This window comes from Heterocephalus glaber, unplaced genomic scaffold, assembly GCF_053883595.1.
Source record: "Heterocephalus glaber isolate CG9 unplaced genomic scaffold, H.glaber_assembly_v1.0 deba00001569, whole genome shotgun sequence".
In the NCBI taxonomy this organism is placed as follows: Eukaryota; Metazoa; Chordata; class Mammalia; order Rodentia; family Bathyergidae; genus Heterocephalus; species Heterocephalus glaber.
In genome coordinates, this window is record NW_028258354.1 from 1213422 (window position 1) to 1231558 (window position 18137).

Here is an 18137-nt window from a genome sequence, read left to right on the forward strand (position 1 = left end):
AAAGAATGACTATCATCAAGAAATAAACCAATAATAAATGCCAATAGAGCTTTGGGGAAAAAGGAACCCTTCTCCACTATTGGTGCAAGTGTAAATTAGTACAACCACTATGGAAATCAGTATGGAGATTCTTCAAAAAACTAAAACTATAGGTTCCATTTGAGCAGTTATTCCCTTTCTTGGTATCTTCTTAAAGAACTAAAAACATCATACACAATGATATACGCACACCCATGTTTATAGCAACACAATTTGTAACAGCTAAATTTTTGAAACTGCCCAAATGCCCATCAACAGATGAATGGATAAAGAAAATGTGGTTTTAATATACATGGAGTACTACTCTGCCATAAAGAAGGATAAATGTGAGACATTTTTAGGTAAATGGATGCACCTTGAGATCATACTTTTAAGTGAAATAAATCAGACACATATGTTCAAATACAACATTGTTTCTCTTGTATGACAACCCAAAAGCATAAAAAAGAACCAAAAGAGATGATAGATTTTGAGAAATAGGAAAATGTTCAAATAGAAATGGGGACAAGGGAGGAGGGAGGGGAAGAGAAGGAAGGACTAAGAAAAAAGAGAGAATGGAAGAAAAAACTGGAAACAAAGCTTTTGTAAATGGGGAGGGGAAGAGAGGCTAAAAGTTGGAAGAGGATTGGGGGGAAAAAAGAATTAAAATACCTTGAATAGTACTACAAATTTCCTATGATGAACATGATAAATATGTGTGACAAGTATGTACTAATAAAACTAAAATAGACACAGCTCCCAGCCCAGAGGAGGCTACCAGGTAGGTGTGCCAAAGCTCCCAGAACAGAGGGGGCTTCTAGGTCTGTGTGCCACAGCTCCTAGAGCAGAGGAGGCTTCTGAGTCACTGTGCCACAGCTCCCAGCACAGAGGAGGCTTCTGGGTAGGCATGCCACAGCTCCCAGTACAGAGGAGGCTCCTTGGTCAGTGTGCCACAGTTCCCAGCACAGAGGAGCCCTCCAAATCAGCATGCCACAGCTCCTAGCACAGAGGAGGCTACTGGGTCAGTGTGCCACAGCTTCCAGTGCAGAGGAGGCTTCAGGGTCAGCATGCCACAACTCCCAGCCCTAAGGAGGCTTCTGGGTAGGTGTGCTTCAGCTTCCAGTATGGAGGAGGCTTCAGGGTAGGCATGCCGCAGCTCCAAGAACAGAGGAGACTTCCAGGTCAGTGTGCCACAGCTCTCAGTCCATAGGAGGCTTCCAGGTCAGCATGCCACAGGTCCCAGTGCAGAGGGGGTGAGCTGTTTGGGCACAAGCAGCACCACCGCCCCTTGCAAAAAGAGAAGACACATAAACAAGCCTCAGAAGAAGACTTCCAGATCACCTATAGCAACCTCAAAGGGAAATGAGATGGAACACTTTGATACTCAACCACCTGGACTCCCTGAACTAGCAATGAAAGAGGATCTGGAAAAAATGAAACCAGAAATACCTTCTCACATAACAACAGATTGTGCCCATAGTGCAAGACATGATTAATAAAGCTAGAGAAGACACAGATTAAAAAATTGAGGAACTGAGGAACATGATGGAATACCAACATAGGAAACAAATGCAATCCATAAAACAGATGCAAACAGATTTTGAGGAGATTAAAAACTCCACTGAAAGTCTATGCAGCAGAATGAGCCAATGTAAAAACAGAATTTCAGATATAGAAGATAAGATTGCAATCAGTGACTGAGAAAAGAAAAATTTCTTTAAAATTGTAAGGGATCACGAGAAATCAATCCAGCAGCTGCTAGATGATGCAAAGAATAATAAAATAAGATGGGAGTCATGCAGAAGATGCCAAATCACCCTGCTGCAGACAGGCAGGTCTGTGCATGCCCTACCAAGGTCCTGAGTCATGCAGAAGACGCCGAATCACCCCGCTGCAGACAGGCAGGTCTGCCCATGCCCTACCTAAGTCGTGAGTCACACAGAACATGCCAAATCAGCCTGCTCCAGACAGGCAGGTCTGTGCATGCCCAACTGAGGTCCTGAGTCACACAGAACACGCCAAATCACCCCACTGCAGACAGGCAGCCACCTGGTTCCACACTACAAAGACGCAGAGGACACCAGACCACCAGACCAAGGTACTGAGTCCTGCTGCTCCAGGCCCAGAGGTAGGGGCTTCTGAGCCTTCGTCCCACTGCTCCTGGTCCACAGGAAGGGACTTCCCGGTCACCATCCCTCCCGCTGCTCCCAGCACAGAGGAAAGGGCTTTGGGGCCACCTTCTGTCCCAACGCTCCTGGCCCAAAAGAAGGGGCTTCCAGGCCACCATCCCTCCCACCACTCCCGGCCCAGAGGGAGGGGCTTCAGAGACACCATCCCACTGCTCCTGGTGCAGAGAAGGGGGCTTCGCGGCCACCATCCCTCCTGCTGCTCCCAGCCAACAGGAAAGGGCTTTTCGGTCACCATCCCTACCGCTGCTCACAGCCCCTGTCCCACCTCACCCAGCTCAGAGGAGGTAATCCATGCAGGTGCTAACAGCCCTCCACCCCAGTTGAAATGAAAAAACACGTAAATAAGTCTCAAAACCAGACTTCCAGATCAGCTATAGAAACCACAAAGGGAAATGACATGGAACACTCTGATACTCAACCACCTGGACCCACTGAACTGGCAACAAAAGGGGATCTGGAAAAAATGAAATCAGAAATAATTTCTCAGATAACAGGAGAAATTGTGCCCCTAGTGCAAGACATGATTAACAAACCTAGAGAGGAGCTCAGGAACATGATGGAATCCCAACCTAAGAAACAAATGGAATCCATAAAACAGATGCAAATAGATTTCCAGGAGATGAAAAACTCCATTGAAAGTCTACACAGCAGAATGAGCCAATGTGAGGACAGAATTTCAGATATAGAAGATAAGATTGCAATTAATGACCAGAAAAAGAAAAATTGCTGCAAAATTATAAGGGAACATGAAAAATCAATCCAGCAGCTGCTAGATGATGCAAAGAAGAATAACATAAGACTGATTGGGCTCAATGAAGAAACAGGAGAGAGTGGAGATGACATAAAAAATCTCTTCACAGAAATAATGGCAGAAAACTTCGAAAGAAGGGTAAAAAAGCTTGACATAGACATAAGTGAGGCATACAGGACTCCAAACAGCCTTGATCAAAAACAATCTACACATAGGCATATAATTGTTAAGATTCCAGAAACACAACAGAAGAACAAAGTTCTCCAAGCAGTCAGAGAAAAGAAACAAATCACATACAAAGGAAAGCCCATCAGAATCACAGCAGACTTCTCAACACAAACCATCAAGGCAAGAAGACCTTGGAGTGACATATTCCAAGGCCTAAAAGAAAACAGCCTCCAACCCAGACTGATGTACCCTGCAAAACTATCTTTCAAAATGGATGGAGAAATAAGATACTTTCATGACAAAGAGCACCTTAGGAACTTTGGGAATACCAAACCAGCACTCCAAAGAATTTTACACAATATCCTAGGAACAGACATTGCAGATCACAATCCCAGGAAACAAAGCAGAATGACCCCATCTGGCATGACAAGAAATTAAATGTAAAGGGGGAGAACCTAACTAAAAGAAAAAGTCATGGCAATGACAAGTCAATACGTTTCAGTTATAACCATCAATGTTAATGGTCTCAATTTACCAATCAAAAGAAACAGACTGGCAGAATGGGTCGAAAAGCAAAATCCAACAATATGCTGCATACAAGAAACACACTTAATTCAAAAGGAAACTCATAGACTGAAAATTAAAGGGTGGAAAACAATACTCCATGCAACAGGAACCTGAAAAAAAGCAGGAGTAGCTATCCTCTTGGCAGATCAAGTAGATTTCAAACCAACACTGATTAAGAGAGACAAAGAAGGACACTACATCCTTGTAAAGAGAAGAATCCAAGAGGAAGAGATGACAATCATAAATATCTATGCACCAAACACTAGTGCACCCAACTATATAAAACAAATACTAACAGACATGAAAAGTCATATATGCACAAATACAATTCTACTGGGGGACCTCAACACCCCACTGTCACAAATAGATAGATCCACTAGACTAAAAATAAGTAATGAAATACAAGAACACAATCGAACTCTTGAACGAATGAACTTAACAGAGGTTTACAAAGTCTTCCACCCCACAAAATCAGAATACACATTCTTCTCAGCTGCACATGGGTTGTTCTCCAAAATAGACCACATACTCACACATAGAACATGTTTAAGTAAGTGCAAAGGAATTGAAGTTATCCCCTGTATATTATCAGACCATAGTGTGATGAAATTGGAGATCCATAGCAAAAGAAACTCAAAAAAATTCATAAACATGTGGAAATTGAACAACACACTTCTGAATAAACAATGGGTAGCAGAGGAAATTAAAGAAGAAATCAGACAGTTCCTTCAATTAAATGACAATGACAATACAACATATCAGAATCTATGGGACACAATGAAAGCAGTCTTACGAGGGAAATTCATAGCAGTGAATACACCTACTAGGAAAACAGAACGAGCCCAATTAAACAACCTGATGCTGAACCTCAAGCTTCTAGAAAAAGAAGAGCAGGACAACCCCAGAGCTCATACAAGGGAGGAAATTATAAAGATCAGAGGAGAAATCAATGCAATGGAGACTAAGAGAATGATACAAAAACTCAATGAAGCCAAGAGTTGGTTCTTCAAAACAATCAACAAAAGTGACAAACCTTTAGCCAACTTTATCAGAAAAAGGAAAGAAAAGGCCCAAATCCATGCAATTAGGAAAGAAAAGGGTGAAATTACTACAGACTCAGCAGAAATCCAGAGGTTCATCCATACCTACTTCCAGAACCTATACACCAATAAGAAGGACAACACAGAAGAAATGGACAGATTCCTAGATGCATATGAATTACCAAAGTTGAATGAAGAAGACCTAAAAATACTGAACAACCCAATCTCAACCAGTGAAATTGAAAATGTAATTAAAAACATATCAACTAAGAAAAGCCCAGGCCCTGATGGCTTCACTGCTGAATTCTACAAGACATTTACAGAGGAACTACTGCCACTACTTTTTAAACTCTTCAATGAAACTGAAAGGGAAGCAATACTCCCAAATTGATTCCTGGAAGCAAGCATCACCTTGATCTCCAAAGCAGAGAAAGACCCAACTGAAAAAGAGAACTATAGGCCAATCTCACTAATGAACATAGATGCAAAAATCCTTAATAAGATAATGGCAAACAGAATGCAGAAGATCACACAACCTGATTAAGTGGGACTCATCCCAGGGATGCTGGGATGCTTCAATGTATGAAAATCAATCAATGTAATACACTATATCAATAGAGCCAAGGACAAAAACCATATGATTATCTCCATAGATGCAGAAAAAGCATTTGACAAAATCCAACATGCATTTATGATAAAAACCATACAAAATATTGGAATAGATGATCTCTACCTCAAACTGATAGAAGCCATCTATGAAAAACCAACAGCCAATATCATACTAAATGGTCAAAAACTGAAATCCTTCACACTAAAATCAGCAACAAGACAAGGATTTCTGCTATCCCCACTCTTTTTCAATATAGTTCTGGAAACATTAGCCACAGCAATTAGACAAGAGAAAGAAATAAAAGGAATAAAGGTAAGTAATGAAGAAGTCAAATTGTCATTATTTTCAGATGACATGATACTCTATATAGAAGACCCCAAGAACTCCACCAAAAGTCTTCTAGACTTAATAACCAAATTCAGTCAAGTAGCTGGTTACAAGGTCAACACACAAAAAGCAATAGCTTTCCTCTACACCAATGACAGACTCACTGAGAGAGAAATAGGGCAAATAATTCCTTTCACAATAGCATCCAAAAAACTGAAATGCCTAGGAATCATCCTAATGAAAGAAATCAAAGACCTCTTCTCTGAAAACTATAGCACTCTGAAAAGAGAGATTGGGAAAAAAAAAAGAGAGAGAGATTGAAGATGATATCAGAAAATGGACAGACATATCCTGCTCCTGGGTAGGAAGGATTAATATAGTGAAAATGGCCATACTTCCAAAACTGCTATATAGATTTAATGCAATTCCAATTGAGATCCCAGCAGCATACTTCATAGACCTTGAGAAAACAATCCAAAAATTCATTTGGAACAAGAAGAGACCCAGAATACCAAAAGCATTTCTAGGTAACAGAGACATGGCAGGAGGTATAACAATCCCCAACCTGCAACTCTACTACAAAGCTACTGTGATAAAAACAGCATGGTACTGGCAAAGAAACAGACTTGAGGACCAGTGGAATAGATTAGAAGATGCAGAAACAACGCCAGACACACTCAGCCATCTCATCTTTGACAAAGGAGTCAAACACCCTCACTGGAGGAAAGATAGCCTCTTCAATAAATGGTGCTGGAAAAATTGGGCTTCAACTTGCCAAAGATTAAAACTAGACCTGTATCTCTCACCATGCACTAAACTAAAATCCAAATGGGTTAAAGATCTAAATATTAAAATAGAAACTCTGAACCAGTTGGAACAGAGGTTAGGTAGAACTCTCGAAGACATTGGTGTAGGAAAAGATTTTATGAACAAAACCTCAGTTGCCCATGAGCTAGCACAATCAACAGATGGGATCTCTTCTTATTAAAAGGGTTCTGCACAGCAAGAGGAACCACCAGCAGTGTGAAGAGACAACCCACAGTGTGGGAAAAAATCTTCACCTGCTCTTCCTCAGACAAGAACTTAAAAAGATCAGACCTCCCAAATTTAAAGACCCAATCCAAAAATGGGCATCTGAAATGAACAGACATTTCTCAGACAAAGAAGTAGAAATAGCAAATAAATACATGAAAAAATGTTCAACATCACTGGTCATTCAAGAGATGCAAATGAAAACAACACTGAGATTCCACCTTACCCCAGAAAGAATGGCTGCTATCATGAAATCTACCAATAACAAATGCTGGTGGGGCTGTGGGGAAAGAGGAACCCTGCTGCATTGCTAGTGGGAGTGCAGACTGGTGCAAGCACTGTGGAAATCAGTATGGAGATACCTCAAAGAACTAGGACTGGAAGTCCCATTTGACCCTGCTATTCCCCTGCTGGGTATCTTCCCCAAAGAATTAAAAGAATCATTCCACAGTGATATATGTGCACCCAGGTTCATAGCAGCACAATTTGTAATCGCTAAAACTTGAAAGCCACACAGTTGCCCATCAACTGGAGACTGGATAAAGAAAATGTGTTTTTTTTAATAAAATAGAGTACTACCCAGCCATAAAAAATGAGAAATTAGAGACATTTATAGATAAATGGATGCACATTGATGCAATACTCTTAAGTGAAATAAATAGAATCACATGTGTATATACCAAATAGTTTCTCTAGTGTGAGAAACTGAAAGTGTAAATAAGGACTAAAAGGTATAATAGATAATGTGAAATAGGAAGAAAAGAGGCAAAGGGGAAGGGGAAGTGGGAGGGGTAGAGGAAAGGAAAGAAAGGAATGGAATTAATATAAGAAAATGAAAAAATGCAAACAAAGTCTTTGTAAATATGGAGGGATGGAGGCGTTGAAGAAAGGGCAGAGGAAGGGGGGAAAATAAGAACCAAGAGAGATTATGTAAAGGTGCAAATTTCCAACTATGAATGTCATTATATTGTATACCTAAAATGTACCAATAAAGTAATAATTTTTAAAAAGGGGACCAAAGTTCCTGGTTAGAAAATCTTTCCAGTTTATCAGAGGTGAAAACACTTGAAAAGTTCTGGACCTTTCCTGGAGTCAGTCAGAGTAAATATAAAGGTCATACAATGAGACAAAATATCTCATATAAGGCTTTGCTGTCAGGTTCTTTTCCTCAGATTCACCTTTGGGACTCTTGTTGTCTAAGAATCAGCTGAAGGTAGTATAAACTTCCAGAAAAGTAAGTACAGTGGCTATTGCATTTTATGTCATATTTGGTAAATCTGTATGACAATTACTGTAGTAATTTATCTGATGTTGAATTCAGTTATCTTGTACTGTTTGTCATATATAAAAATCTTTGGGTGATACAACTATTAAAATCTTCCACTTAAAAGCTATTATTAATGACTGGAATGAATGAAGGATATTTTGGAACAAGGTTATTGTACCACAAATGCAGGAACAAGCATGTTAACAGATAATAGCTCTAGGAGCTACTACTTCAAAAGAAATAGATTGGAAATGGTTGGAAGGTTGAAAAAGAATCCTTTTCTTTAATTAAAAATGTCCATTGTAGTTATCTCAGTGTGACCCTGAAATTCCTACAAATGCAATGTCTTCATAAAAAAGTTATTGGCTTTATTTCCCAATCATGATAGTTCACTTTGTAATTTAACTGCAGTAACTAGTCATGTAATAAAGAGGTAAGCCCATTCTGATATCTTAAGAAAGGTGCTGTTTTACAGGAACAAATGACAACTATTCATAAAACATGATAATTGAGTTTTTTAGGAAAATTGGAAAAAAAAATTTCTATTCATCTCCTTGGATAAAGTGAAATGTGAGAGATATTAACTCTAAACTAAAATATATTTGAATATGTTAATAAAGTTAAATGTGTTAGTGATGGAAAAACTATAGAACCACTATTAATCCAAATCAGAAAAGTTTTTAGCTCTCATTTTAAAATACTATTGAAGTATTCTTTGAGGGGGCACAAATGGAAAAACTGAAAGATATCTTTCTCTGTAGAAGAGAATGGTGGAATCTCTAACTGTAAACTGAATAGATGTCTAAACAAATATGACCAAAACTTGTACCAAATAAAAATTTCAAAAATCTTGAAAACAGCCATAGAAAATGTTGCAATGATTTGAATGTAGGTGCTATGACAAAGTTACACAGTGTTTTGAACGAAAATACTGCTGTGAAGTCACCCCAGTCAATGTACACAAAAGTTCTTAATAAATATATCCCTTGTCCTTGAAATTAATTTTCTAGGAATTATGAAATTGTGGAATGAGGTTTATAAGAATATGCGTTTTGCAGACATTTTAAAAATTGTAGAAAACAGATACGTAGCAGCATGTTGGAAACTGATTTAAAACTTGGTTATATTCATAAAAGTATTTTAATATGAGAGAAATTACAAATGATAGGAATCTTTAAAACTAAGGAGGGTTTTTTAAACTGGTGACATAAATACAGTGGGTTGAAATTAAATGGAGTTACATTTAATGCACTTACCAAGATGTAAAACTATTTACACTATATTTTAAGATGAATAACATGGGAAACTTACATATTCATATATGCAAATTCCTTGACTTTTAAAAATTTATTATTGACAGATGCCTCAAAAAAGCAAGATGAGCTACTAGCCAAGATGCAACTATCTGCTCCACAGCTAAAATAAACAGATGTCAGTCAATAGTTTAGTCAGAATGGAAGGTAATAATAGCACAGAATGTGATACTGTCATGGTATGACTTTTTATTCACCAGCAAAACTAGATAGATGATGATGATGGTGATAGATAGATAGATGATAGATAGATAGATAGATGATAGATGATAGATAGATAGATATTAAAATCAATAACAACGTTTCAGAATGAAGTTCAAATACAACAGAAGCTAGCTTTGTATGTTTGGTGGTTTGTTTGTTTTTGTTTTGTTTGTTTTTTGTTGTACTGGGGGTTGAAACTTCTCCCTGAGCTATATTCCCAATCCTTTTTAAAAATATTTCATTTTGAGACAAGTTCTCCATAAATTGCCCAGACCAAGAAGAAACTTGCGATCTTTATCCCTCAGCCTCCCAAATGCTGGAATTAGAGGCATGTGCCACCATGCTGGGCAGCTGTCCAGAATGCTGCAGCAGTAGCACTTAGGGTCTGTGTCGGACCTTCTATGGTTCTTAAGGGATAGTAGGTTGGGCAAAAGTTGGGGGCACAAGGGTCAGGGATACAGACCAGTGGTATGGCCCTTCAGGCTGCCAGCATGACAGTAGGAACGCCCACACTGGGCACAGCAGAAGGGCCAGTGCCTTGTCAGCCCCTGTGTACTCCTTGCCCTCTACTAGTTTACTTGGAATGCTCCCCTGAGGCTCTGAGGGATTCTGATGGGGCCTCCTGAGCTTTCCCTTGACCAGGGAGCCCCTCCTTGTTCTCTACAGTTCTAGCTTCTTTTACTGGACTTGGCAACTGACTGTGGCCGATGGCATGAGTCTACAAGTGAGTGGCCAATTCACAGTGGGACTCAAAGGCTATGCTACGGTCAGGATAAGAAAAACCCCGGACAGCTATATGGTTGTGGCTGTGGCTCTTGGTGGCCATGGGATTTAAGAATTCCTTAGAGCAGAGCAGGCAATAGTCAAGGTCTGTCTTGTGGTTGTTGGGGTTCATGAAGCCATCTGACTAGTATTAGGTCTTGCCACACTGGCAGCAGGAGTAGGAGTGGCTCTATGGCTGGAGCTGACAGCTGCTATCTCCATTATCCCAGCTATCCATGTGACTTAGACAAGGTCCATTGGACTGGCTGTCAGCAAGGTGGCAAGGACTCCTGGGGGCACTGTCCTCTGATTGGTCTTCTGGCCAGGTCAATACCTGACCCTGAGGAATCAATTTCCATTATGATTTACCAGACCTCTCTCTCCTTGCCACCCATCTGCTTTCCCTGTACCCCAGAACAGTGGCTCTGTGGCTTCTGAATCCGCTGTCCTAGTGGGATTCTGATTATATTCTCCTGACCTCATGGCTCCATCTTCCAGCTGGGGAGCATTAAAATATTTGTACAAACTTTTCTTTTCCTGATGTATATTTTTTGGCTCTCTCTCTCTCTCTCTCTCTCTCTCTGTCATCAATTCCCCAAAATAAATGTAAATATCAAATATTGCAAACATATATTAGGATAAAATAAATACATAATATATTAACAAATAAATATATTAATGTCAAAAAACCTAAAAATAGATATTTCATTTTATCCAACTAGTAATCTCCTGGGTATATTACCAAAAGAATTAAAGACATCATATTATAGTGATACATGCATACCCATGTTTATAGGAGTCCAATTAACAATAGGTAAGCTCTGAAAATAGCCCAGATGCCCAACACCAATGCTCTGTATAAGTACATAGAAAAAAATGTAGTATACATACACAAAGTAATATTATTCAGCCATAAAGAACAGTGAAATCATATCACCTGCAGGAAAATAGATGGAACTTGAGATCATATGCTAAACAAAGTAAGTCAGACACAGAAAGTTAAGTATTACATGGTTTCTCTTATATAATAAACATAAAATACAAATAAATGTGTGATAAAATAAAATAAAGGAGACATGGAAGAAAAAAGCAAACTTTGGTGCTCAAATAAGAGACCAGGGATGGGAGGAGATAAGGGACAGGAGGATAAAGGAATCCAAAATGATCAAGATATATTATATGCATGTACCAATTACTCAAAACTAGCACCTCTATTCTGTATTATAAACATGCACCAATAAAAAAAAATCACACACATTGTCCCTGTAAAGTACTTCAATAGAAAATCTTTTATAAAATTTTTATAAATAAACTGAATAGAAAAGTTTTTAATACTAAAAGTAACATTTCAGGTTTTCCAAATTTCTTACCTGACTAATATCACGTTTCTATTCAAAGTTGGATGAGAACGAATGAGAATTATATTTTATTAGATTTTTTCTATAATATTAAGATCATCATATTTACATCCATTTATTTTTCTAATATGGTGGAATATATTGGTTGATTTTTTGATTGTTAAGCCAAATGAATTTTTTACATAAACCTCATTTTATGACTTTGTGTATCCTTTTCTGCTACTCTATCTGATTCAATTATTCATATTTATGTTTATTATAACATAAATCAGCATGTCATTTAACTTATAAAATCCCTTTAAAATTTTGTATCAAAACTATACTGTCCATGGAAACAAATTCAAAACTGTCCTTCTTTTTTGTTTTCTCTAGATAAATTTATGCAAAATTGGTACTATTGAAGAATTTTCAAGCCAAGTCACCTGAATCAGAATTTTATCTATGAGAATGTTATTAATTATAATATCAATGACTAACATATGTATTAAAGTATTCATATTTTCTATCTCTATTTGTCTCAGTTTTGTCTAGTTGTATTTTTAAATTAATATGTTTATTGTATGAAACTTTTATTTTACTGGGCTGACGTCTCCATGATATACTGTTCATATTCTTAAATATTTGTTGGGCCCGTAGTCATGTTCTATTTTGGAATATCTAAGATTTGGATACTTTCTATTTTACTCTCTTTTCCTTGACCATATTTTTAGCTTATTATCAATTTTTATCATTTTTCCTGGACCTAAGGATCAGATCCAGGGTCCTGTACAGTACTACCAAGCTATAACCCATCCCTATACCTATTTTGAATAGAACTCTTATTTTTATTTTACTTTCTTTCTTTTTAAATTTGATTTTTATAGCCTCTTAAAATAAATAGCTATTGCCAGGGATTTAGCTCAGCGGCACTGTGCCTGCCTTGCAAGCAAGTGCAAGGTCCTGAGTTCTATCCCCAGTACCAAAACAAAACAAAAAAAAATTAATAATTAAATAGTTAACTTTTTAAAAATATGTTTTCTAAAACATGTATTTAAAATATAAATTGCCTTCTCAATGCTGTTTGAGCTATAATCCACACATTTTATATGTTATATATTCTTATAATTAATTTGGAGAGATATTCTAATTTACATCGTGATCTTTTTTCCTTTGGACCTATTTAGAAGCTATTTAACAATCTTTAGTATTTCAATTAAAGCATTGCAAAGTATAACCCATATAAAAACACAACAATGAAATAGATAAATTCTCCTATGCAACCAAATTATATGTAGGTCATAAAGTTCAATTTATTTGAAATAATATTTAATGAATAATTTAAAATAATATCTTTCTTATAAAAAGGTAACACCTTATTAATACAACATAACATATAAAAAAAAGAAATTAACATGAAAACATGAGGCCTATTTAGAAAGTCAGAAAAACAATTTATAAAATGTGAGTAGTTATAAATCTTAATAAATTATACATAAGCTAAAACAAACGATAACCTTATGAAAAAGTTTCCCAACAGGCTAAATATGTGAAATCGCTCATCGTACAAATGACAACAGTGAAGCTACTTCTAAGTAATAGAGAGATGGCACTTAAAACTAATTCTACTTAAAATTAATAAGAATAATAAAATAAAATAATTTAAAAATTAATAAGAATAGCTTAAAATGTGTATAGATGCTCCAAAACATACATTGCACATGATGGTGCATCTTTGTGGTTGCTATTATGATAAAAGTTTATATAAGTACGTATTAAAAGTAAGTTATATCTATAAAGCCTGAAAACAATATTTTTGCTTATTAAATATTTAAATAGTCATGATTTACTTTTAAGTATTAAAAAGTATTACTTGCTTTACATTTCCTTTTTTTTTTTGGTACTGGGTATCAAACTCGGGTCCTTTAGCTTGCGCAGCAGGCGGTGAAACCACTGAGCGAAATCCCCAGCTATATTTTTCTGTTTCATTAAATTTTTTATTGCTGAGAAAATAACAGATGCTATTTTTAGCTTTGTGATCTTTCAGCTTTCCTCGGAGTAGGGGAAAATTTGCAGGCAAGGCAGAGTGTTTCTTGACCACCTGATTATTTACTGTTGTATCTTGACCTGCACTTGTTGCTATGGTTGTGTCTTGGTGTCTCTAAGGACACTGCCCCCAGTGCAGCACCTTTCTTGACTTTTGCCCAAGGTCATTACAAAGAACGCTCATTAGTGATATTTGAACATGGGTCACAGAGGACCTACTCATTTATTTATTTAGTTTCAGGTTGGGCAAATAAATCAAAATTAAGTCATATTAGTATATAATGCCCTCACTCTGTCCAGAGAAATCATAATATTGACACTTTGAAAGCAAGACAATACTTAAAACATTTTCTTTTCAACCAGAAGAGAACTAAAAAATATTTACTAGCCAAAAAAGGGATCAAAGTTCCTTTCCAATGTATTGGAGATGAAAAACTTTCTTCCCTCCTCAAGAACAGCCATGATAAATGGAAAAGGAAATCATGTACTGAGACCAAAAAAATCCCATATAAACTTTGCTGTTCTCTTCCTCAAATTTGCCTTTAGGACTCTTGTCTAAGAATCAACTGATGCTGCTGCTAACTCTTGAAAGAGTAAGTACAGTGGCTTTCTCATTTTATGTCTTATTTGGTAAATCTGATTTTCTCTGATAATTTATCTGATATTGACAAAATACATTGTCCTCACACTTTTGTCAAATATAAAAATTTGACAGATGCAAGTATTCTGTTAAATTTTCTATAAACTTACATTAAAAGATTGTTAATGAATAAATGAATGAAGGATATTTTGGAATAAGGGCTAGCATACAGAGGGTGCAGGAACAAGCATGTTACCAGGTAATAGCTCTAGGAGCTACTGGTTCAGGAGAAATTTATTGGGAACAATAAGGAGGCTGGAAAGAGTATTCTTCCCTTCAAGTAAAATTATCCACTGTAGTTATTACAGTGTGACCCTTATCTCCTAGGAATGTTGTAAGTCTTCAAAGAAAAGTTGTTGGTTCTCCTTCCCAATGATGGTGACAAACAAATCTTGTGATTTAACTGCATTAACTACTCATAGAATTAAGCAATTCAACTCTGATCTCTTGAGAAAGTGGCTATTTTGCAGGAACAAATGGCAGCCACTCATCTAACATGTTAATTGAATTTTTAGAAAAATGGAAAACACTAAAATGCACATAAAGTAAGTAAAAATATTTACAATATATTTTAAGATTAATAGCATGTGAATTGCATATTAACATATGAAAATTCCTTGTCTTCTTATTTGCATACAATACTAACAGATGCTTCGAGAAAGCAAAAATTGTCACCAACAAAGACACAACTACTTATCTGCTCCAGAGATAAAACAAGGAGATGTCAGTTAACATTTTACTCACCATGGAAGGTGATAACATAAGCACAGAAGGTATGATTTCATGATATATGTTTATTCACCAGCCAAACTCTTGTTCCAAACAAAAAATATGTTAAATAAGACACATAGAACTTGAATAATTAAAATCAATCACAAAGCAGTTTGAAAATGAAGCCCATTCCCTTCATCTCTTGACCCCTTCCCCCTTAGACAAAAGGAGGAAGGAGAAAGAGAGAGAATGAAAAAAGGAATTTGGATATGTTATGTACATGTACCAACTTCCCACAAGGAATGTAAACATTATGTATGGTAAGCATGTAGTAATAAACTAAAATAATAAATAAAAATGAATAAATGAAGAGAAAATGAAGCCCAATTATGGTACAAGCAAACTTTACAAGTGTGTGCCAACAATTCAGATATGGATGGGTGTTTTGCTGTTGTTTGTTTATGTTGTTTTGTTTTGTATTGTCCTGCAGTACTGGAAATTGAATGCCAGTACTTTTTTTTTTTTTTGAGACAGTGTCATTCTGAATTGCCCAGGTTGGCCTGAAATTTATCTTCCTTCTCAGTCTTCCACAGTGCCAGGATTATAGGTGTGTGCCTACACACCCACTTAAATATGTATACTCTCATAGACCAATACTTCCTACAGCTAGCTATAAATTTAGAGGAACATTGGTTTGCGTAGCTATCTTTGTGACAATACCCCTAGATTTCAACTAATTCTTTTTCTCAGAAAAAGTGATAAAATGGAAATGGCCATTACTTGTCACAGAACAGAAAGGAGCAGTCAGACACAGCAGAGTTAAAAGGTCCAAAGGGAAAGGGAAAGTGGGAGGGGTGGGGGAAAGGAAAGAAGGGAAAGGAAAAAAATATGAGAAAAGGAAAAAACAGAAACAAAGTCTTTGTAAATAGGGAGGGGTGGGAGGGGTTGAAGGGAGGGCAGGGGAATGAGGAAAAAAATAAGAACAAAGATATGTCATGTAAAGGTACAAATTCCCAATGATGAATGTCATTATATTGTATACCTAAAATGTACCAATAAACTTAATGAAAAAAGCAATGACTAGATCGATAATCACAAGTAAGTAGGTATACGCAGGTGGTATATGAAGAGTAGATTTAATATTTTAAATTTTAGTTTGAACTTGATGGTAGTGATAACTAGGTGTTAGAGAATCTTTCATGCTTAACTAAACAGTCTGAAAGCATAAAATAAATATAGTTTTTTCCCTTATTTATTGGTGGATCAAACATTTCATCTGCAGCCAACTGTATAACCCAGTGGACACCGCATAAATTACACACAAGCTGAGAAATCTAAGGTGAATCAGAAGAATAAGACAACAGCATTGAAGTTGGATCTTAAAGCACAAAACAAACCACAGAAAGGCATGCTTGATCATAGTGGGAAAATATGAAATGCAAATGAGAGATGGTTCAAGCCAGCTTGAGCATGGAATCTACATGAGTTATGATATATTTAAATTCTATTAAAGACCATGTCATATAGAATAGATGAGAAAAAAATGCTACATGAACTATTCATCTTTAAATTACTGAAAGAATCTTAGACATAAAAAGAAATAAGAATTTTGGGCAATCACAAGATGTTTTAAGTCAAATCTAATAACATGGAGAAATCCAGTAGGATATAATTACAAATGTAGAGGAAAATTGGAAAGCTAAAAGAGTTTCTTTAAATATGTTTAAAATTTTATCATAAACTGTCAAAACAATAGGCTAAAACAAATAATTCTGTAGCCAAGGCTGCAAATGTATTGACAATATTCATTGCTACTTATAGAAGTTTCTGTATGAGTTTGCTGTCTAGTAGTTGCTGCTTATACACTATTTCTCCAGCTTTCAGACTACTGTTTTCAAGTAAAATATCTCTACATTTTATAGAAAGTCTGATAAAATTCACTTGTCAGTGATGAAAAACCACACAATTACAACATTCATTCTGTTGGGACTAACAAATGACCCTCAACTTCAGATTCCAATTTTTGTTTTTCTATTTTTCACATACATGTTGAGCATAACTGGAAATCTTACGATCATATTTCTCACTTTATTTGACTCTCATCTTAAAACACCCATGTACTTCTTTCTACAAAATTTTGCTTTAATAGAAATTTCATTTACATCTGCTTGCATCCCTAGATATTTGTACAACATAGCAACAGGTGATAGGTCAATTACATACAGTATTTGTGTCATTCAAGTGTTTTTTACAGATATTTTTGGAGTAATAGAATTCTTTCTTCTGGCCATAATGTCCTGTGACCGCTACGTGGCCATCTGCAAGCCCCTGCATTATATAACCATCATGAACAGAAGAGTCTGTAGGAGCCTTGTCCTCTGCTGTTGGCTGGCAGGCTTGTTGATCATACTCCCACCACTGACCCTGTTCCTAAATTTGAAATTCTGTAACTCAAATATTATTGATTATTTCTTCTGTGATGCATCTCCTATCTTGAAGATTTCTTGCTCAGACACTTGGCTCATAGAGCAGTTAGTGATTGTCTGCGCTGTTCTGACCTTCATTCTGACGCTCATGTGTGTTATTCTGTCCTACATTTACATCAGCAAGACCATTCTAAGATTCCCCTCTGCCCAGCAACGAAAGAAGGCCTTTTCCACCTGCTCTTCTCACGTGATTGTGGTTTCCATCACCTATGGGAGCTGTATCTTCATCTATATAAATCCTTCAGCAAAGGAATCCGTGGCCATTAATAAAGGTGTGGCAGTGCTAATGACATCCATTGCACCTGTATTGAACCCGTTCATTTACACTCTAAGAAACAAGCAAGTTAGACAAGCCTTCACTGACTCATTCAAAAAATTTGCTTTGGTCACAAAGAAAAAAGAGATTGGTTAAGTATAGAAATAAAATATCAACTAATCAAAGCCCATTAAACTCCATCTTTGTCTTCTTGATCTGATCTCTATTCAGGTTAACTTTCTCAAACATTTCTTGCTCCCAGAATCAATTTTTTTCTTGCTCTCTCACATAAATTCATTCCTTTAATCCCCCATAAGCAAACCTCTTTAAGGATAAGTTCCCCCCAAAAGAATAATATTTTAATTCATATATGCCTAATTTTACTTCCAATCTTGAAAATAAACCAAAATAAGACA

General features: G+C 36.5%; 1 protein-coding gene across 1 annotated transcript; it reads left to right on the forward strand.

Annotated features, from left to right (window-relative positions):
- Positions 1 to 16920: 16920 nt before the first annotated feature.
- On the forward strand, positions 16921 to 17877 carry LOC101696457 (olfactory receptor 6C2-like). The gene has a single exon (XM_004861405.3). The coding sequence runs from the start codon at positions 16930 to 16932 to the stop codon at positions 17875 to 17877; it is 948 nt and encodes a 315-aa protein (XP_004861462.1). The 5' UTR covers positions 16921 to 16929.
- The last annotated feature ends 260 nt before the right edge of the window (positions 17878 to 18137 follow it).

Coding starts and splice junctions, on each gene's coding strand:
- LOC101696457 (XM_004861405.3), top strand. CDS start 16,930: ATGAAAAACCACACAATTACAACATTCATTCTGTTGGGACTAACAAAT.